The sequence below is a fragment of the Biomphalaria glabrata genome, chromosome 16 (assembly GCF_947242115.1).
Source record: "Biomphalaria glabrata chromosome 16, xgBioGlab47.1, whole genome shotgun sequence".
In the NCBI taxonomy this organism is placed as follows: Eukaryota; Metazoa; Mollusca; class Gastropoda; family Planorbidae; genus Biomphalaria; species Biomphalaria glabrata.
The window spans coordinates 9,217,669-9,240,984 of record NC_074726.1 but is presented as its reverse complement, the minus strand read 5'-3'; the positions used below and the strand labels follow the sequence as shown (position 1 = coordinate 9,240,984).

Sequence of the window (23,316 nt, the reverse complement as noted above, 5' to 3'; positions counted from 1 at the left end):
ACATGAATAGCAAGATAGCATGGCATTGGGTTAATATTTAATGTAAAAAAAATGTGGACACTCATTTAGGACCCCCTCCCCCCACCATAGCTAAGCCAATCACACCCTAGCTAAACCACTAACACCCTAGCTAAACCACTAACACCCTAGCTAAACCACTAACACCCTAGCTAAACCACTCACACCCTAGCTAAGCTAATCACACCCTAGCTAAATCAATCACACCCTAGCTAAGCCACTCACACCCTAGCTAAGCTACTCACACCCTAGCTAAGCCACTCACACCTTAGCTAAGCCACTGACACCCTAGCTAAGCTAATCACACCCTAGCTAAATCAATCACACCCTAGCTAAGCTAATCACACCCTAGCTAAATCAATCACACCCTAGCTAAGCTAATCACACCCTAGCTAAATCAATCACACCCTAGCTAAGCTAATCACACCCTAGCTAAATCAATCACACCCTAGCTAAGCCACTCACACCCTAGCTAAGCTACTCACACCCTAGCTAAGCCACTCACACCTTAGCTAAGCCACTGACACCCTAGCTAAGCCACTCACACCCTAGCTAAGCCACTGACACCCTAGCTAAGCCACTGACACCCTAGCTAAGCCACTGACACCCTAGCTAAGCCACTCACACCCTAGCTAAGCTACTCACACCCTAGCTAAGCCACTCACACCTTAGCTAAGCCACTGACACCCTAGCTAAGCCACTGACACCCTAGCTAAGCTACTCACACCTTAGCTAAGCCACTCACACCTTAGCTAAGCCACTCACACCTTAGCTAAGCCACTGACACCCTAGCTAAGCCACTGACACCCTAGCTAAGCCACTCACACCTTAGCTAAGCCACTGACACCCTAGCTAAGCTAATCACACCCTAGCTAAGCCACTCACACCCTAGCTAAATCAATCACACCCTAGCTAAGCTAATCACACCCTAGCTAAATCAATCACACCCTAGCTAAGCTAATCACACCCTAGCTAAATCAATCACACCCTAGCTAAGCCACTCACACCCTAGCTAAGCTACTCACACCCTAGCTAAGCCACTCACACCTTAGCTAAGCCACTGACACCCTAGGTAAGCCACTCACACCCTAGCTAAGCCAATGACACCCTAGCTAAGCCACTCACACCCTAGCTAAGCCACTGACACCCTAGCTAAGCCACTCACACCCTAGCTAAGCTACTCACACCCTAGCTAAGCCACTCACACCTTAGCTAAGCCACTGACACCCTAGCTAAGCCACTGACACCCTAGCTAAGCTACTCACACCTTAGCTAAGCCACTCACACCTTAGTTAAGCCACTCACACCTTAGCTAAGCCACTCACACCCTAGCTAAGCCACTGACACCCTAGCTAAGCCACTCACACCCTAGCTAAGCTACTCACACCCTAGCTAAGCCACTCACACCCTAGCTAAGCTACTCACACCCTAGCTAAGCCACTCACACCCTAGCTAAGCCACTCACACCCTAGCTAAGCTACTCACACCCTAGCTAAGCCACTGACACCCTAGCTAAGCCACTCACACCCTAGCTAAGCCACTCACACCTTAGCTAAGCCACTTACACCTTAGCTAAGCCACTGACACCCTAGCTAAGCCACTGACACCCTAGCTAAGCCACTCACACCCTAGCTAAGCTACTCACACCCTAGCTAAGCCACTCACACCTTAGCTAAGCCACTGACACCCTAGCTAAGCTACTCACACCCTAGCTAAGCCACTGACACCCTAGCTAAGCCACTGACACCCTAGCTAAGCCACTGACACCCTAGCTAAGCCACTCACACCCTAGCTAAGCTACTCACACCCTAGCTAAGCCACTCACACCTTAGCTAAGCCACTGACACCCTAGCTAAGCCACTGACACCCTAGCTAAGCTACTCACACCTTAGCTAAGCCACTCACACCTTAGCTAAGCCACTCACACCTTAGCTAAGCCACTGACACCCTAGCTAAGCCACTGACACCCTAGCTAAGCCACTCACACCCTAGCTAAGCTACTCACACCCTAGCTAAGCCACTCACACCCTAGCTAAGCCACTCACACCCTAGCTAAGCCACTGACACCCTAGCTAAGGTATTCAAAACATAACATTACTATGTCGTTGCTATGTAGAATATATCGTAGTAGTTAAATGGTTGGCATTCGAATCGCTTGTTTCGGGTTTTAATCTAGGATTTCCAATTTCGGGATCCTTAAAACGCCACTGAGTCCACCCAACTCTAATTGAAGCCTGACATTAGCTGGGGATTGGCAATGCGGTTGGTCATTGTGGTGGCCAGATGACACCCTCGATAACCGTCCGCCAAAGAAACACGAGCTTCACCTCATTTGCCCAATAGGTTCCAAGGTCTGAAATAGTTACTTAACGTTTAAAAAAATGTACACTATAATTCAAGTCCAAGTCATTGTTTTGAAAACACGCTATTAGTAGCTTTTTTTTTTGCTCCACTAATTACATTTCTACCTGGTTTATGATATAGTTTAATTTGTAACATTTAAGTTTCGCTTGAAATGCACATTGTGAAGTACATATTCGTAAAATTGAGAAAGCAGAACGTGGTTAAAAAACGAAAACAAATTTTAGTTTAAATTCGGTGATCAGAACATAGCTTCATTCTTTTTCAAAAATTTGTTGGTGCTAAGCAGCCCCACAGCAATCAAGAAAAAGTGAACAATTAGAGACAACGCCTTCGTACAGAAATAGAGCATTGAAAGTTCATTTACCATATATAGAATAAGTCAAAACTTGTACACTTTTAATTGAACTATTGTTGTTGATGTTTTTTTTTTAAATCTCCTTTCATCCAGACTTCCAAATTTGAAATTTAAAAATAAAACTCTATTTTTACTGTCACGCAATCAACACAAGTTTGAACCGGATTTTTATTCGCGGAGTTTCGAGAAGGTCAAAGAAAGGTTTTGAGAAAAGTATATAAGGAGGCCAATCTTTCAGAACTAACATCGACTACTGAGCTCAGTACTTAAGAGATTGAATCTTAATCGTGAGGCTAGAGCAGTTCACTCGACAGCAACACTTTGATCATTGAGACTTGTCTTCGAGTCCTTGAAGAAGCTTTGCGTATTTCCATTGGCACTTTTTTCTAGTTCTTAATACTTTGTCTACTTATTGCTATATTTCACTAAATATCTAGGCATCTTCAGTTTTTTTGAAGTAACGTCTGTATTTCATAAGATAAGATAGGCATCTTTAAAGTATGTATTTAGTTTCTTAGTTACCATAGCAATGTGCTTTTGAGAAGAGAAAAAAAAATTGTACTAAGCTTCTTAATTTATTTCGTTTAAAAGGTGAGAATGGTGAGAAGAATTGCAGTCCTTCTCTGCCTGTCAATCTTGGTGATGACTTCGTCTTGTCAAGGTAAATACATTTCTTCTCTGGCATGTGCTCGTGTAGGCTATTACCTCTAGGGATGTTAAAGTAACATAGAAACACTTTTCTTTTTGTAGTACAAAACTTAGTGGCGGAGGTGTATGTAGTGGTGGAAGACAGCACAGTACAGAGGTAAGTCTATGGTTATGAGATGAATTTTAAATAAACTGTGTAAAGAATAATAATAATAATGTGAAAGAGATTACATTGAATGTTGTTTCTCTTCAAACGAAACTCGACCCTGGCAGCGTCAGAGAATGAATACTCGTTCGTTTCTAATTTAATAATAATAATAATAATAATAATAATAATAATAATAATAAAACAATGGGAAATTTAATTTTTAATGAGCCGAAAAAAAATTTGAGAATTATCGGATATTTCGTTTCTTTTGATTTATTGTTTAGACTGGTGTAACCGAAGAGCATCTTTTATTTTGATAATTATATGTGATGTATAAAACATCTAGCTTTCAATAATATAGTAAAGGTCATTTGTTTTTGAGTTCCCGGTTAAGGAGGGTGTCATGTTGCCAGCACAATGACCAACCGCCTTTACGTTTCCCCAACTTATGTCAAACGATCGATAGTGTTATATCATTGCTATTGCAAATTATTGTGCTAGACATTTTACGTTTTATAAATAAATAAATACATAAATTTATTTATTTATTAATTTGATATTACTGATAAAACTTAGCAATTTTTTTAGATAAAGTGTTTCAGTTATTCTTTTTTTTTAAACCATTGGTCCGTGTATTTTAATCTAGCTACGCCCAGCAATCATCACCTGCCCAGACCATAGCCGAAGCTACAAACAGCCTTAGTAATGACATTGACCTTGTTATAACGCAGGTATTCTTCATTGGATACTGTCTTATTACAATGTTTATTGTTTGCTACTTTGTCTCATAAAATGTAACTTTTACATTTCTTAAATATCATACACATGCAGGATATTAACGAGAAAGAAGAGTGTATCTGTTTAAATGTGACCGTGATCACTTTTTAAATGCATTTATTACATTTATTCAATTATGCAGGGGGTACCGAGTCACATAGGTGTGGCTGACAACACTATTGCAGATTCCTTGGCCCACCAGGGAGGGCAAATACCACCCACCGAACAGGCTGCGAGTCTTCACCATGCTCTAGTTATAATAAAAAAACACAGAAAAGGAAAAGGGTTTGAGTGCTGGGACAAGTCCCGAAAAGCCCGTGGATTCTGGGAGCGCATGAATCGCACTGACAGCACTTTTCCGTGGTGGAGGCTGTCCAGGCCTGAGCAAGCTATTATAGCACAGTGCAGGACAGGTCACTGTCCTGTTGGCTCATATTTGTCACGGCTATGGCCAAATTTCGATTCACGGTGCCCCCTCTGCTGGGAAAAAGAGGAAACCGTGCCTCATATTCTGTTTAACTGCCCCAGACTTGCTGATCACCGTCTCGACAGGTCTGGGAAAACACAGATTCTTGACCTGTATGGTGACGTGTATGCACTACGCAAGACAGCAGGGTTTCTGTCACAAGGGTTTTGCAAGAGAGGATTTGAGCCTCTCAAGCCCTCACTCAAATGGAGTTTGATGATGAGGAGGATAAAAAAAAATTGAACGACTTGAATTCGAACTCGATGGCTCAAGCCTCCTTAAGCCAACATACTAACCACTGTGCTAGTGAAGTGATTACTAACAACAGAAGATTTTATAGTTATCTATTATTAGTTTCAAACTAATTCTACACAAAGTATAAAGAGGACTAATTCAGCATTTCTTATTCCTTGTTCAACACCAAATAAAACAATTAATTACCAATAGTTAATTTACTACTTGATTAACTTTTTAAAAATTAAATATTGTTTTGTCAGATATAATAAATATTTTTGCAAAGTTTCACCTTGATCCGATAATTGGCGTGAGAGAAATACCAGAAAAACAGACAAACAATCTAATAGACAGACAGTGAGTCGATATAAACTTTGTAAAATATAGTAGTAGGCTACCCCTCTGAATCCTGCTTGACTTTCCTGTATCCTCTGTATCCTACTTTCAACTGATGTGTGTCCACAGAGTCATTATGTCATTTTTCACAAAATCTATATTTCCTTTGATGCGTACTACTATCGATGTGCATGAAATATATTTATGCATGAAATATATGTACTCAGATAGCTTATAAAAACTTGTTATTTGAGTTTATGTCATTCACAGACAAACGTTCTATTGTCGTCTCTAGTTCAATATGGTATCAATATAGAGGTGCGCAAAAGAAAGGTGGACATCTTGGTAAGTAGATTTCCTACTGTGTACTCTGTTGTAATATTGCTTGATTTCTTTTGCTTATAGGCCAGTAGCAGCTTTAGATGTGGCAAATGGGGCAACATACCCAGCCCCCGCGATCGTTTACTTCCTTGTCACCTTCAGCTTCGCAATCCAGTTCAGTTCACATTAACTAGGACTTGTTACTCAATATTTTGGAAGCCTTCCCGGTCTCTATATGATACCGATTACCATGCAAGTTCTTAAAATGACATTTTGGGTTTCAAATACCGTTCAGTCTCGGTAAAGACAGCATCTTATGACCTGTCGATTCTACGAGGCTATCACTGTTTAATATTTCACCTTGGCATCAATAAAAAAAGTAGCCTGAAGCCACCAATTAATATCCTTTAGTTCGTAAATAAACGACATCCATTTGGATTTGAATAGGAAAACGCATATAATAAGATGAGATAATCTTATTGATCCAATCAAATGGAAATTCAGTTTGACTACAATTAACAACATCAGCGTAACTAATGTACAATAACAGTATAGATGAAAAATTCGAACATTCACATACGAAACACATACACATTCACAACCAATAAGACCTCTATGTACTTCTCCATGACGACAGCTGATCTTGTAACACTCTGACCGACAGTGGGATGAAGGAGTTTTTAAATCTTTCTGTTTTAGTCCTAATGGAAAGGAGACGACCACTTTGTTCAAATCTTATGTAACAGTGGTTTAATGGGTGCAGGTTGTCCTTAAGAATTGAAAGTGTTTTGGAAAGGCATCTTTCATGAAAAAGCTCTTCAAGAGATGGTAGCTGTATTCGAGTGATATGCGATGCTTTTTAATTAGTCTATTTAGTCTAAGTCCTTGTGCCAGTGAAGTATTACCATACCAGATATTTTGGCAATGACGTTTTCATCTTTTTTTAAAAAAAATACGCTACTGCGCATATATATCGGGTTGCCGTGGAAAAACCCGTGTTTAAAAAAAAACAACTATTTATTTTGAAAACCCGTGGTATAACCTTTCATCGAAAGTCGGATCTGCGAACATCAAGGGACAACTGTAGCTGCTCTCGCACACTTTGTTCTTAAAGAACATCAATTTGGCTTCGGCATTCGGGCCGCGCATTGGGAGCTAAGAGACATGATATTATTATTAGTGCAAAGCGACAAGCCCCTGAAGAAGTTCTCCTGACGGAATCAGCCCGGGGCCGTCTAAGCAACTATTTGGTTATTGTAAGTGTTCTGGTTCTTCTCTGTAATTAATAGTTACTTTCCGATTCTAGTGTGCTTAGCAGAAATTAATATTATCTAGTTCAGCGATGCCCAACCTTATTCAATCTGCCATCCATTCATCCATCCCAGTGGCTCTACAGCCCATGGAGGGCTCTGGCCTGCTTCAACACATCCTTCCATTCAGATCTCTCCTGGGCCTTTCGTCTCCACGTCCTAACCCCAAGCTGTTCCAGATCTGCTTCCAGATCATCAAGAAATCGCATTCAGGGTCTGCCTTTGGGTCGCCTGCTTTTTGTTTTTTGCCTGTATACGATTTTCGCTCCTCTGTTATCTGACATTCTTTCTTTATCAAACAAAAATTTTGGCTAGCATGTTATCATGTTCCACAAAAAAGTAAAGATCCGTTCACCTTTCCAGGTAGATTCTATATTTTGAGTCCTATTTCATAAACGCACAAATGTTAAATGCCTAGGTAGTAATTCATTAGAAAAACAATTTATGGCCCTTTCGGAGGTAAAGATACATTTTCAACAACTTTTTGGGCGGGGTGAAATTTCTATATTTTGCAACGATATTTCGGCGGGCCGGATGGAAGCACGTTGCAGGCCGGGTCTAGCCCGCGGGCCGTATTTTGGGCATCACTGATCTAGTTTGTTTTATTTTAATGCAAAACTTTTCTGAATCATTAGTTACGTTTATTAACCTAAAAAAAAACAATTACAATACAGCCTGTAATTAGTGGAAGACTACGTAAAGTACTGTTAAGTAGCAAAAATAAGGGTTTCGCATAGGCCCCGCGTTCTGCTAAGGTAGTCGCAGCTATAAAAAACAATTACAATACAGCCTGTAATTAGTGGAAGACAACGTAAAGTACTGTTAAGTAGCAAAAATAAGGGATCCGCATAGGCCCCGCGTTCTGCTAAGGTAGTCGCAGCTATAGAATATAGACTATAGAGTATAGACAATACATTTCTTTGATATTTGACGTCAATCTTCTACAAAGCAAATGCATCAAAGTATTCGAAAAGCATTAACTTGAAAGCTAATAGTGAACTTTCCCCTTTCAGACCTTGCGATCTATAGGGCAGATGATGTAAAGGTCATCTGTTTCTGCGGACCCGGTTAATGAGCGTGTCATGTTGCCATTACAATGACCAACAGCCTTTTCTTTTCCCAAACTTATGTCAGGTAGCCATTAGATCGTGTGGACTCAGAGGCACCATGAAGTTCCTCAAATCAAACATCTCAATCTTCTCCAGGATTCGAACCCGGGGCTTCCAGTTCGGAAGCCAAGCGCTCTACCAATATATCACCACGCCTCTAATTGAAAAATGATATGTTTATTAAATACAATTTCTGTTATGATAACAGAGTTAAAACATGAATTATAATTAATTTTTGGCCTCCTTCAGTCATAGAACGACTATGGCTCATCTCGCAGAATTCTTTTTGATGTGGTTGTGGATCCTTTTCTCAAGAGACATTCCCGTTCACATATAACACAGGTTCAGGTGGCATTCGCTTTGATAGTAGCGGAGCCAGTCATTGTTTTCGTTTGGCTTGCTTTTCTTCCAGAGCTGAAGCCGAACATTTTTTTTGCACTGTCCATAGCTTTCTTAGTCATCATCTCTCTCAACATAGTGGCTGTTTAGAGCTTTGATACTAGTCTTCTTAATTATAATTAACACAGATTTATCAAATAACTCATTTTCAACAGAGCACCAACATCATCAACACCTTCCTCCTTGAAACTACCTACATCGCAGACAGCTCAGCGGCAAAGGCGTCTTTTCAAAGCTGGTTGAATCTCCAAAATGCTTACAGTACATTAAATTACGATTTCGCTGTACTGTGGACTGGGTGAGTAATGCGGTCATTCCCTATTCACTAATACACCTTCCTTGTCAGAGTCAGAAAAGACGATGGACATCTTCAAATAGTCATGTTTTAAAAGAAAGATCTTAGAGAAGCGTTTTTTTTTTTTAAAAATCCACTTGTGTTTCAAAGCAAATTGCGATAACATTGATGCAACAAAAGTTTTAATGTTTCTGTTAAAGTAGTAAGTAAAATAATGTACTTACACATAAACAGCTAAACATTAGCAGTTTTTCTTTTAAACTATTATCTCCATATGGAGACGAACGTATGCCGAAGGAGGTCCATTTTTTGCTTAGCTGAAAGGTGGTGGGCGTAACAGAAACGCTTTAACGACCAGCTTAGGTTCCAACTTGATTTAACTGACATAGAAGAGAACACCTGGTTTCAGACGCTTCAGAACGAGACAGCTGGAGGTCACTTAAAAAAGGCCGCTGTATACCAAAAGAAAAACCCTTTGCCGAGGACAGACGCAGACGGCGGAAAAGATACTCTAAATTGACCACCGTCGGACAATGGTTATGGCTGCGATGGGTGTAGCTAAATATCTAGGTCGCAGCTAGCTGCGTATCACGTGAAAACTGCACTCCTCATTGATCTTCGCAATCGAAGACAAGCCTTATTACTAATTACTTCTAATAATACCAGTGAGACAAAGCTACACACTCTGAGAACCATTATTACACATTAATTCGTGAGTAATCGCTACAAAAAAAAAAAAAGAAATAAAAAAACATTTTTTTCTTCTTTTTTTTTGTGAATTATTTTGAAAGTCAACATCTTTTGTTACTGTTAAAGTCAAGGATTTGGTCCCACACTCAAAAAGAGTTAAACAAGAGATTCTTTTACAGCCCATGTATTGCTTTACATCCTGTTTGCGTTTGATTAACAGAAGATACTTTCGGCTACATTCCACCAAGTCTTGCTACGTTTTAATATAAACTACGTATAGGCCTATTAATAATTTAAAACTTTTTAAAATGATCCCTTTACAGTGGCGTAGATAGGGATTTGGGGGCCCGGGAGGGCTTGACCTACTCTTTAGGGGCCCCTTCATTTAGACATTCGACATCATGACATGAGATAATGGCTTACTATTTAATGTAGAAACTAATTTCGGACACTCCTTTGGGGGCCCCTTCCAGGGGTGTCCCGTGAGGATTTTCCAAATTGGACCCCCCTCCCCCACCCTAGCTACGCCACCGCCTCTTTATTTACAATAGGTGAAAAAGTAAAATGAACCGTTGCGTTCAATGGCGCAAGGCATGGACTATTAGAAACTGATTAGGATACATTGGTTAACCATGGTTAAACTGACTTAATAATTAATAAGCCTAAATAGCAAAACGTGGAGGATATTCATAATTTAACGTCTAAGACTCTTGTTGATCAGGAAACATAAAAAGGATAAAGATGTCTGTGTGTTGTCGCTCAATGAACTCTTTATGTTGTGTCTGTTCTATTTTTATGTATGCTTTTGTTGTGTTGAATACATTTCAGTAACCGACATGATATAATTGTTCTTATTCTTAAGTATACTTCGGCTACTATGAATAATTTAATTTAAATATTACACATTTTTTTAAAGAAAAAAATATTTTTTACTCTATGCACTTGTACTTTCAGATTCGATCTTTACGGGACATCTGGTATTTTTGAAAACAGTAAGAGCTTTACATTTTTACTATTTGTATCAAAGTGTTGCTTATTAATCTATCGGCCACATAAAAGAGGTCATTGCTAAGAAAGTGAATTAGGTAAAATTCTTGCCTTGGTGTCACAAGTCTCTGACCCAACAACGAAAATTCTTCCAATCCATTTTTACTTCTCTACAAAGTCTTCTTTTATATCTAAGCAATTCTCCTAGCGATGTTTTCCAAACACATTCGCCCGGTCCAAATAATAGACCTATTTCTCGAATCTTCTAACACATTCCTCGGTCCAAATAATAGGCCAATTTCTCGAATCTTCTAACACATATGCCAGTCAAATAGGGCTGTGTTTGGTTCTCAACTCTAGATAGGAGAAAGAGTAGATTAATTAAGCACTTGTTTTCACATACACTCAATACATATGTTAGTGGACATGTTTTGTTCTGAACCAACGTAACGACAGTCCAAAGTTTGATTGTTTTTCACATGTTTGGCAGGAATTAGGGCCACTGACCAATATATTTCCAAAACATTCATGTAAGTTACTTCAGCACCTTGTTCCGTGGCGCTGCTCAGCAGGCGACCTGATTACATTGCGACATAATCAGCATTGGTTTTCTATTACATTGCGATATACAATGACATTTTGTTGATGCTGCTGAGGCTGAATAGTAGCCCCTGTTCTGTTTAGGTATAACAAGCTTTGCGGCAATGTGCAAGTCTACTGGTGTATCAGTAATGGAGTTTGACCCAACTGCTAGAGATATTGTGGCAACAGCTAAAATCATTGCATATTTGTAAGCTTTGTTTTCCTTTCTTGTAATCTGTTATTAGTTTCCATTGTCTATAACTAGTTCATTTAGCGCGTTATTAGTCTGTCTCGCTAACCCACATCTCTCTCTCTTTCTTTTTTTTTTTCTCATCTTATCACTTCCTCACGTTTTCTTTAGTTCTTTCTTTCTTCCTTTCTCAAAATTTTCCGATCTCGCTTTATCTCTATTATTTTTCGCTTTATCAGTATTATTTCTCGCTTTATCTCTATTATTTTCGATTTATCTCTATTATTTCTCGCTTTATCTCTATTATTTTCGATTTATCTCTATTATTTCTCGCTTTATCTCTATTATTTCTCGCTTTATCTTTATTATTTCTCGCTTTATCTCTATTATTTCTCGCTTGATCTATATTATTTCTCGCTTTATCTCATCTCTACTTCTCGCTTTGTCTCTATTGTTTCTCGCTTTATCTCTAATATTTCTCGCTTGATTTCTATTATTTCTCGCTTCATCTCTGTTGTTTCTCGCTTTATCTCTAATATTTCTCGCTTGATTTCTATTATTTCTCGCTTCATCTCTGTTGTTTTTCGCTTTATCTCTATTATTTCTCGCTTTATCTTTATTATTTCTAGCTTAATCTTTATTATTTCTCGCTTTATCTTTATTATTTCTCCCTTGAACTCAATTATTTTTTGCTTTTACTCAATTTTTGTTTGCATTATTTTATTATTCCTATCTTTTTCTCTTTTATTTATATCTTTTTCTCTATAATTTATAGCCCTATCTCTATTATTTATATAGTTATCTCTATTATTTCTCGCTATCACTCTTCGCTCTTACTCTTTCTCTTTATCTCTTGCAATCGCCTTTGCTATCACTTTCTCTCTGTCTCTCTCTCTGTCTGTCTTATCCTTTCGATAGTCTAGAAGAAAATATTATATTTAGACAATACATTATTTAAATAGGCCTACAGGATACACATTTTTAAAGAGTGAGTTAAAATAAACCACTCAACATAACCACACAAACTCAAATTAAAGGACATGCGAAACTCTAATACTAGATCTGATTGCCTTACTTCTAAATGTCTCTTCCATCTAGGCTTTCATCTTTGAATGACGGTATTACGTCTACATACATCATGGCCATTATCAACGCCCCTGACGATGCAAACCGTTGGTTTTATTCTAACAGCTCAGCTCAAAGTATTAAAGAATTCGTAGCGCTACCTCGGTAAGTTTGTACTGCAGTCTCATGGGGTGTGTGTGCGCATGTGCACATGTGCACAAATAGCTTAAAATGTTTATTTTTTTTCCCCCATTAGAATAATTGCATAGAAAAAAAAAGCCTGATAAGATTTGACCCTGAACAATAGAAACATGTCAAATACTTTATGTTTTTATGTTTAAATTGTCAGTGGCTAACGATGGTGTCATGTGTCCAGCACAATGACCATTTGTGTTTTTCTTTCCCCAACTAAAGCCTTGTACCAATTTAAGTTGGGTGGAAATGAAATGAAATCCAGAAATTCAAAATCTTTGTCTTCACCCAGATTCGAACAAGGGACCTCTCGGTTCAGAAGCCAAACGCTTTACCATTAACCCACCATGCCCCCCTGAGATATGTTAACAAACCATTTAATAGTTTTGTGAAGTTGTCAGTACTCTAAAATTTCCAAGCTATTACACTTGCAGATGAAAGACATTTTTTCACTATTTAGTTGGCAGCATTGATCCCTCAATATGGCATTCTTAACATTTTTATCTCTTTATTTTAAAAACTTCTTTTCGTTGTTTTTTTTAAAGATTTTTTGTTAACCTTAATTATATCGCCTCCACATTGCTTCACATCACTTTCCCTTTGTTTTTTTTTCCCTCCAATACAAAATTCTCTTGCTTAAAACGTACATCTGTATTGAAATTCAAAGCGTAGACAAAGAACAGAACAACCTTTTTGATTTCGTCATTACAATTATATTTTTAGTATTTTTACGATGAATCTTTGAAGGGCCAGCTGTCTACTGAGTACAAACAGTGCTTCAGTGAAACCAGCTGTTACTTACGCCACCTACACTGGCAGTCTATTGGACCCTGACGTCATTTGCCAGAGATCTCTCAATGACTCCAGGTCTTACATGTGCAAGGTAGACTCCATACATTTAATTTTACTCCTGCTTTACTTATCATCATCATGATCTGTTCCTTGACTTTTGCCGTAGACAAAGGTGTAGCTAGGGTGGGGGGGGGGGGAGGGGAGAATTTGAGAAATCCACCAGGGCCTCAACTTGAGGGAGCTCCCAAATTAGTGTTTTTTACATTAAATATTAAATATTACGCAAAATACAGGGGCCCCTAAAGACGTCACCCCCCCCGGGCCCCAAAATGATGGCGAATCCTAGCTACGCCACTGGCCGCAGAGGTGCTTTGACAGTTTGCATAACCAAAGTGCTCCTGCAGATGTTCTTAATAGGGCATCAAGAGAGAGGCCGATCCATTCTTTTACATTGTCCAAACAACTTTTCTTCAGACGAGCCCTTTCTTTGTGCACCCTACACTGTACATTGAAGGATGACTTGTGACAGTGAGTCATGTCTTACAATATGATCACACCAGCTCAGATTTTATCTCTTCACAGTATTCAGGAGCTAGAGAGTTTTATTATTATATGTTCACATTGTTAACACACATCGAGGGGCATCGTTAGCACAATCATGTTAAACATACATTCATTGGTAGTGACAGTCTTGTGTTTTTGGCTGTTAGAGGAGCGATCTACGAACGCAGAAAGCCCGAGTTACATAGCTGTGTTAAAAAATACAATTCAAAATAAATTGTATGCATTTCACAATTACCTGGCACACAAACGATTTCATTAGTATTTGGATCCTTTCAGACCTTGTGATGTACATGGGTGTCCATATTAATATGTATATATATATATATATATATATATATATATATATATATATATATATATATACATATATATATATATATATATTAATTAAATTATTCCCAGCAAGCGAGTTTCATTTGTTTTCCTCTATTGAAATGTTCCTACATACATTCTTGACTGTATACAATGAAAACGATAAGGTAGTATTGCTAAACGATTTTTTGTTTCTTATTTAATAAATACTGGACACTTTTCAGTATTGTGGAAGGCACTTTCAGTTACTAACCTTTTTTTGCTTTCGGCACAATTTTTTTTAATCATTTAGTTGGCAACAGCGATTTTTCAATATGGCGTCTCTCACATTATATATCTGTCAATTAATTTTTCTAAATCTCTTCCAATCCTCCTTATTTCGTTTTCTTAAGTTTTTCTTTAGGTTCCATTATATCGCTACCACATTTCCTCATATCTCTTTCACTTTTTGTTCTTTCTCTCACTGTTATTTTTTTCAACTGCTTAAAGAACTTAAACTGGATCATAAAAAGTCAAAGTGCATTGGAAGAGCAGAATACTTTGATAAGCTTTGAGTCTGAGAATCCACAATAAGTGTTTAGATTTAGGTAGTATTTTTGAGACTTTAACCCACTTTATAAGATTTGATTTTTGTATGTGGCCAAGTAGTCAAAGACACAAGACGTGCCCTATTTAAAATGTGTTTTTCATTTCAGAGTTTACCACAGATCTACAACAACCAGCCACCAAAGGGTAATGCCGTGTGTGGTCAAATTTACTGTCGTATCCCTAAAACTAGCATTTGCACGCCCGCGTTCACTTCTGACGGAATGATCTGCGAAAATCAAAAGGTAACTCTAATTAGAAGTTTCATTCGTCAAGCACAGAAAATGATGACGTGATCCAACAATGAAATTAATTAGACTGAAAAATTACATCTATAACTTGCATACTTAAGACAGTGACATATTTATACTTAAAAAGATCCTAAGCTAATTAAGATTTGGGGCCCAAATATACATGCCAGTGTTAAATATTTATTGAAGGTTGCTTAAATAGAAAACGAAAGGTTTCAGAGGTACTATTGCTCTTGAGAACGTTAGAACTGACGCAAGCGCAGATCTAGACATATACATAGAACCACTGGTGGATCCAGGGGGGGGGGCGGTAGGGGCGATCGATATGGTGGAGTCGTGAGGAGGCAATGGCATGAATCATAAACTCCCCCCCCGCCCCCCGGAAAAACTCCTGGCTAAGTTCATGGGCAGCGGGTAATGTTTAAATTTAAAATGTGTGTTTCAGAGGTGCACTAAAGGCCAGTGTTCTTCATACCCGACGTCATCCGTTGACCGTAAGTATTCATTATTATTTCTAATAAGGCATATACATTTTTGTGGTAAATGCATTATAGACGCTCACTCACTAATCTACCAACAGACTCGACACTTCAATATGATTTATCCAAGTCTACCAACAGACTCGACTCTTCAATATGACTTATCCATGTCTACCATCAGACTCGACTATTCAATATGACTTATCCATGTCTACCAACAGACTCGACTATTCAATATGACTTATCCATGTCTACCAACAGACTCGACTCTTCAATATGACTTATCCATGTCTACCAACAGACTCGACTCTTCAATATGACTTATCCATGTCCACCATCAGACTCGACTCTTCAATATGATTTATCCATGTCTACCAACAGACTCGACTATTCAATATGACTTATCCATGTCCACCATCAGACTCGACTCTTCAATATGACTTATCCATGTCTACCCACAGCCAACTGTTTATGGGGAGACCAGAAGACCCTTGACTTCCCATTGATTCCCTTCTCTGGCACCTGCAAACCTTTCCTCGACACCTACGGTGCTGCCAACTGCTACACGAGGCCTATTAATGAAACCTGTTGCAACACGTGTAAGACTTACAACAGCGGAATACCTGGTAAGTAGCTGTGCGAAATATTCTTACCAATTGTGTTTGTTTAGCGCAATTTTTTATGGTTTTTAGCTTTCTCAATACGATAGGATCCTATCACTTGTCTGGACCAGTTAGGAAAGAGGGATGGGTTGAGGGGAGAAAAAAGGGACTATAATCGCTACCTGTGTGAATGTTACCGTGATCTTTTTTTATATGCATTTAATTTTTTTTAAAATGTATATGACTGAATTTTAATTGAAGAGCTCAAGCCAACACACTAACCAATGTGCCAGCAAATGCCTTATGAAAATAGGTTTTATAGTTGTCAATTGTTAGCTTCAACTTTAAAGAGACGACTTATTTCTCTCTATAAAGTAAAAAGGGAACTAATTCAACTTATACAACCACATTCGTCAAGTACAATATTTTTCCCTTGCTCGATACCAAACCAAATAATAAATCACCGATAATAAATTTTAACTAATTGTTTAATTAAAAAAAAAATTGTTTTGTTAGATAAAAAGAAATATTTTTTTAAAATTTCAGCTAGATCGATATAGTGTCAGGGAGAAATAACGTGCACAAACTTTTACCAGAGTTGAAATAAGCTTTGTAAAAAACAAACGAGAAACGGGAAGCGAACGCTAAATGCTTAACTAACGATACACAGTGCTGCAGTTTGAGCCTACAAGAGACATCCACCTTATTTAAAAATGATTTTGGATTTTGAATGAACTTGAAGTAAGAGCTTAACTAGGACCGAACGAGGCTACATAACACCGTCGTTGACCACTAACAACATAAACAAATAACAGTTACGTCCTAAGCACCGTAAACATCTAGGTCTTTAGGGTACTTTTGAGCTACTTTTGGCTTTAGTACGCTTGATCGTTTAGAAACACGTGTTGAATATTTGTCTCTATATGTAATGTATTTATGTTGTCCACTTGTCATTATAGACACACAGTTAGATAGAGTCATTGTTTGTCTGGTGCATGCCTTACGGCTGTCTGTGTCGGCTCTATTAAAGTTGTTGGTGAACGGATGCTGCGAGGTGGGCAAGTGACCTTTGACCACTGGGGTGGTAATTTGCATACGGGCGAATTGACTCCAGACCAGAAGAAAGTTTTTTTTTGACATTCGGATGGTCTAGAGATTAAGTTCGCTTGGAGCGTTATTGCTAGTCGGTGTTGCCGTTTCCAGGGTCACTGGTTCGAGCCTCGGCCGGCGCAGTCCCTTATTTTCGTAGCATTTAATTCACTACTTTCTCTCTTAAAAACTTGCTCCCTGGTGCTGCTATTCATTTATGTTAAATATATGTTTGTACACAATTAACAGTAGAATGTGATTTGTTTTAATGCTAATCTTTTTATAGTAACACAAGCAACTCTATCAAATAATAATAAGGCTTGTCTACGAGTCCGAAGGTTAGTGAGAAATGCAGCATTTCCCGTGGCTGCGCAGCCCCAGCTACATATTTTGCCACATCCATTGCATAACAATTTTCCGCTGGTCGTATATTTAAGTTTTCTTTTCGCCGTCTGCTTCTGTCCCCGGCAGCGGCATTTCTTTCTTTCTTTCAAAATATAAACCAATTCTAAATGTGATTGATGTTTTTAGGCTGTGAGTATGGAGACAAATCTTCAGCATGTGTACTGTTCACCCAGGCTCAAGTGTGCCCCATTTACAAGAATACTTTATGTTGTAACTACTGCAGGCAAGTTCTAATTAATATTTATATTAAACTTCAACCATCTTATATTGCGTACATAAATTCAATTTCTACATCCGTACAATCATTCAAAGATCCAATCATTGTCTTTCTTCAATCAGTCAATCATTCTAATTATAAATCCGTAATTAAGTCTAATAATCATTTATCCTCTTACTTAATAATAATAATAATAATTTTATTTATAAAGCGCTGTTAACAAACAAAATGTAGGCTCAAGGCGCTGTAACAACATTACAAACATAAACACAACTGCTAAAATAACAGTTAATCTAAAAAAAGTTTTAAACAAGTAGGTCTTAATGTTCTTCTTAAAAGTGGTATAGCATGTTGTCTGTCTGAGATCAATGGGGAGTGAGTTCCAAACCTTTGGTCCGTGAACTGAAAAAGCACGCAGACCGTAGCTTTTGAGGGAGAAACGTGGCACTACTAAAAGCGTTGAGTCCATTGAGCGCAGGGTTCTCTGGGGGACATATGGAGTAATCAGTTCGCTAAGGTACAAGGGCATCTCATTGTTATATATACACTGATGACAAAGTGTGGCGACCTTGTAATCGATTCTCGCTTTCACGGGAAGCCAATGGAGCGTGCGCAAGAGCGTAGTAGCAGAATCTTGTCTAGTTTTTTTAAGGACTATTCGAGCGGCGTTGTTCTGTATACGTTGCAGCTTGGCTATTTTGTCATCAGGTATACCTGCTAGCACGGCGTTGCAGTAGTCAAGGCGGGAGAGTATGAATGCTACAGCTAGCGTTTTTGTTGACTCCGTTGTTAAATATGGTCGGATCTGGCCTAATCTGCGCAGCTGCAGATAAAGACCTTTGCAGAGCTGATTTATGTGTGGGTCGAAAGATAGTGTTGAGTCGAAGAAAACTCCAAGATTCCGCACTACATGGACAAAAGGAACATGGCAGTTCGTGATAAAGAGAGAATCTGTGCTTTCAACTTTTGAGACATTGTTCCTAGTGCCAATCTTAATTATTTCTGTCTTGTCTTCGTTCATCTTGAGTTTATTTTCAACCATCCAATCGCTCACCCTGGCAACGGTACTACTGATTTTCTCTGCCAGATGCGACACCTCTGAGGGTACTGATGAATCGTATAACTGTGAGTCATCGGCAAAGAAATGGTATAAGATGCCGGTTGGCCGTATGACACCTCTGAGTGGATATGTGTACATAGTGAACAGTACTGGGCCTAGAACTGATCCTTGGGGTACTCCGTACTTCAAAAGTAAGCTTGTTGATTCCGTCCCGCTAACAACGACACTTTGGGTGCGTTCCGTCAGGTAGGATCCAAGCCACTTTAGGACGACTCCTGCTAAACCAAAAGTTGCAGAGAATCTGGCCATCATAATTTCATGGTCTAGCGTATCAAAGGCTGCGGACAAGTCCAGCATAGAAAGAATTGATATGTGGCCTTGATCATTAGCATTTATGCACCAAATTATTTAACTGTCTAATCATTCATACGCACATTCATTGATCAGACTAATCATTTATACATCCAATTATTTATCAGTTCAATCAATCGTCCGTGCAATTATTCATCGGCTCAATCATTCCTCCGTGTAATCATTCTTTGCCAAATCATTTATTCGTCAAATGATTCATCATTCTTATCATTTATTCTCCAATCATTTATTCGGCTAATCCGTTATCCGTCTTATCATTCATCCATTTAATCATTTGTCCTTCAATCATCCCTTGTCTAATCATTTATCCTTTAATCATCCCCCGTCCAATCATTCATCCATCTTATCCTTTATCCTCCTATCATTTATCAGCAAAACAAAAGGGCACAATACAACTGTTTGTATAATTTCTCATTCCACTAGAAATTACGTTGGGAGGCGTTCTGTACCGGAAGGCGGCTACCCTGAACTCACCCCTAGCCCACAGCAGAACGTCACTGAGGTCCCAGTCGTTGGAGATTACCTTCAAGGCAAAAGACGTTGAACAGAAAGCACCGGGGATCTTTGCTCCATTTTGTACCTTTCTCTACCTATATTATCTTATTATATGCAACAGCACAACTTTATAGTAGTACTAATACAAAAAAAGGTAATGTTATAGCAATAAAAAAAAAAGAGTAAACAAATTTGAATTTCCCACATCCCCCCTTTTTTTGTTTTCGTAGTTTATTCTGGATATTCACGATAAATTGTCAATTGTAAACAATGTCAAGATCACTGTGGCCAACTAATAAAAATTAATTTGTGCTTTAAGCGAAACAGATTAGAAACTATCTTTTATAATGACAATGAATCTTATAAGTAAAATAGCTATTCATAATTCCTATTTTCTGCATATAACCATATTCCTAAGCCTTTTAGTTTTCCACTATAAAAATCTCCAATACTGTTCATTTTTATTCCTTTCTTATCTGTTTCTTTATTGAATATTCCTAGCATATGTTATCCCAGTAACTGTATTTCTAGCTCTTTAGTTCTTGGTATTAATGTGTTTAGCTCTTTTTAAAAGCTATTTCTAAACATGTCTACATTGTATTCCTAACACTTTTAAATGCATATACGTTTCAATAATATACCGTAAGCTTTGTTTCAATATCAACTACTTATATGTAAAAACATATTAATAAATAATTATTTCTTTAAAAAAAAAATCAATGTTATTATATTCCAAAATTGATTATGTATTTATATTATATGCACCAAAAAAAATAATAATATTTTGGGTTACATTTCTGTGAAAGTTGACTTTCAGGGACATCATTATAACTGATATACTTAGCCATTGTTTATATTATTTTTTTCTTTTTACAAAATAGAAAAAACTGTTCTATACTTTCTTAAGCAAAATAAATACACAATATGTATGTTATTTTTGTGTCTCATTTTATAAAAAAATTTTAAAACAAACAAACTGAAAATCGGCCCCCGAAGTGGTACACCCTTATTTTTCTTTAGTTAAGTCTTCTGTATATGTTGTGTTCACATGCTGTAATTCATTAATCAACCTTATAAACTACTTATTGATTGTTATTTAAATTTATGTTTCACTTATATATATGCTAAATAGATTTTTTCTCTTAAAAAAAGTAAACATTTTTTTGTAAACATAGTACTTAGTATGAAAAAACTAACTTTTTTTTTTTCAAAAACTTACAAATGTGAAAAAAAAAATTTGACAAACAATCTAAAACCGTTTACATGAATATGTTCGAAATATGGTAATTAGTCATCTCCCATACTAAATAGCCTCCCTTGTTGGCTACGATTAATAGTGTATATTGTCAAAATGGTGTATTATAATGAAAAAACTGCTTACATACTTTATTTTAAAAATTAAATTTTTCGCTTTAAAAAAAGAAAAAAAGTATCTGTTGCATCAGCACGTTGAAAGGTCTAAAATATCGTGTTTCAATATCTTCTCTAGTATACGACGGACGGACTGACGGACTGACTGATTGACGGACGAATGGACGGACAGACAGACCACAAAAAATAATAGCGTCTATTCCCCTTTCGGTGGCAATATTTCCTTGGCACAACTTATAGATGATTTTTTTTCTCTTAATAATTAATGTTAAATTTCAAAACCAATGGAGCATTAAAATGATTTCTTTATTACTCTTTGAGAGATCATAACGGCATAACTTGGGTTTTCCCAGCGTGGCCAGCGAGCTAGACATTCTTTTCTCTTTGCTATGCAGCTACTGTCAAATGCCTTGGAAAATAATAATTGTAATACTTATAATAAGGTTTGTCGTCGAGCCCGAAGATCAAAACAAAAGAAGAACAAAATAAACAGGACGATTAGGAATTAATGATTTGTTTCGGAAGTAGAGGAAGTTTAGACTTAGAGACAATGACGTGACTAGTAAAAACAAGACTAGGTTTTAGGAGGGGATAATGAAATATCGGCCGATGTAAACAGACTACTTCCAGGACGCATTAGAGATTGGAAGCTTTTTATGAACGTAGACAGCTAGTTGAGATTCGATGGTTCCCTTCATCGTTATTTAACTTCTTGTTCAGTATCAGCGTCGACTATTTTGTATCGATTGTTTGGACTTTCGCCTGTGTCATTGGATTTAGTGTTGAGTGTTACTTCCGTTTGGTGTACCTGCATAGACACCGCGGAAGGCGCCTAACGTTATTTATATTTGTTTGTTAACAGACAGTTCAAAAGAAGAAAAAAAAATTGCTACATGAAATAGTTTTAATAAAGTAGTAAATCTTTTTACCCAATAAACGTTTAACTAATTTTTTTTTTACATACGCATATTATAAAAAATTAGTAACAAAAGATAAAGAACAAATATCCATCAGATAACTATTTAGGAAGGCTGTTATATCACAATATAATGTTACAGTAGTACAGCTTGGTTTAACATTTTAAAGTTTAGTCTATCCTACATTTGCTAGCTCGTTCTTTTTGTTAACAATCCCTCCTCCACCCACCCCATCCAAGCACTGGTCTCTAATTTCTTCATAAAGAAAGAATCAATAGACCTTTCATCCCGAGGACAAAACGAGTTGGAAAATAAAGAGACATGGCTGCCTGGTCGTGCGATTTGTGCACTGGACTGTCGTTCAGATTTATCGATGGTCCCGGGTTCAAACCCTGCCCGCTCCCACCCCCCGTCGTCCTGCGGGAGGTTTTGGACTAGGAAGTAAATATCTTCAACTCTGAAAATCCGAAAGATGTAAAACATTTTACAAACAAGACCTCTGTCCATAAAACAAAAGAGTTCCCATTATTTTATCGAAAAGAAATAACTTATTCACTTGTCTGAACTAAAGAACAAAAAAGAACGGGCGGGGCACAATGAGGGTAGAGATGAGGATAATAAGGGAAAATTAAGAATTTGTATTAGAAATAAATTCGTCTTTGCATTTTATTCATTCTTTACCAAGTACAAAATCATGATCAAATTAATTTTACTTTACAAGCCTTGCGTGCAGAGAAGTCATATCATCAAAATTTGGTTTCCGTCATAAATAACGCTCAATAATAAAAATAACAAGAATTACCAAATTGTTAAAGCTATCTTTGTGAATTGATTATCTCAAGTAATTCTTGATTAGTTTGAGGCGCGAACAACCTTTATCACCAGAAGCCATAGTTATGGGTATTGCATAATGCCTTTTTTTTTGTTTTTATCGTGCATAGGATTGGCGTTTTCCGTATTGAATGATACCCCAAAAGACAATTTGATCTATATTTCAAGGGACTTTAACATTAATAATTTCAGGAGATTTACAGGGCCTTCTTTAATATTTTACAATTTCAGGAGATTTCCAGAGATCCTGGAAAATCAGGAAGCCAACTGCCAAGAATCCTATGGGTTTCTATTATGCTCTGGCTACCATCCGAACGAAAGAAATGAAACAATTGTGTGCTGGGGCAAGTCTAAAAAAAGCCAGCGTATTCTGAAAGCCTATGTTAGAACATATCTTAAAGAAAAGGGAGCAAAATCATTATGTCTTGTTTAAGTGTTATTGAAAATGTTCTTAATAGAAAGAAAAAAATCAATAAAGCAACATTGTT

General features: G+C 37.5%; 1 protein-coding gene across 1 annotated transcript; it reads left to right on the top strand.

Annotated features, from left to right (window-relative positions):
• Positions 1-2,946: 2,946 nt before the first annotated feature.
• LOC106068782 (uncharacterized) lies at positions 2,947-20,638 on the top strand. The gene is made up of 15 exons (XM_056014199.1): positions 2,947-3,101; positions 3,329-3,398; positions 3,488-3,542; positions 4,180-4,264; positions 5,617-5,691; positions 8,641-8,783; positions 10,425-10,462; positions 11,142-11,247; positions 12,328-12,459; positions 13,234-13,369; positions 14,850-14,984; positions 15,436-15,484; positions 15,931-16,095; positions 17,692-17,788; positions 19,638-20,638. Exons 2-15 carry the CDS (start codon positions 3,335-3,337, stop codon positions 19,756-19,758), a joined length of 1,401 nt encoding a protein of 466 aa, XP_055870174.1. The 5' UTR covers positions 2,947-3,101; positions 3,329-3,334; the 3' UTR covers positions 19,759-20,638.
• Positions 20,639-23,316: the final 2,678 nt, after the last annotated feature.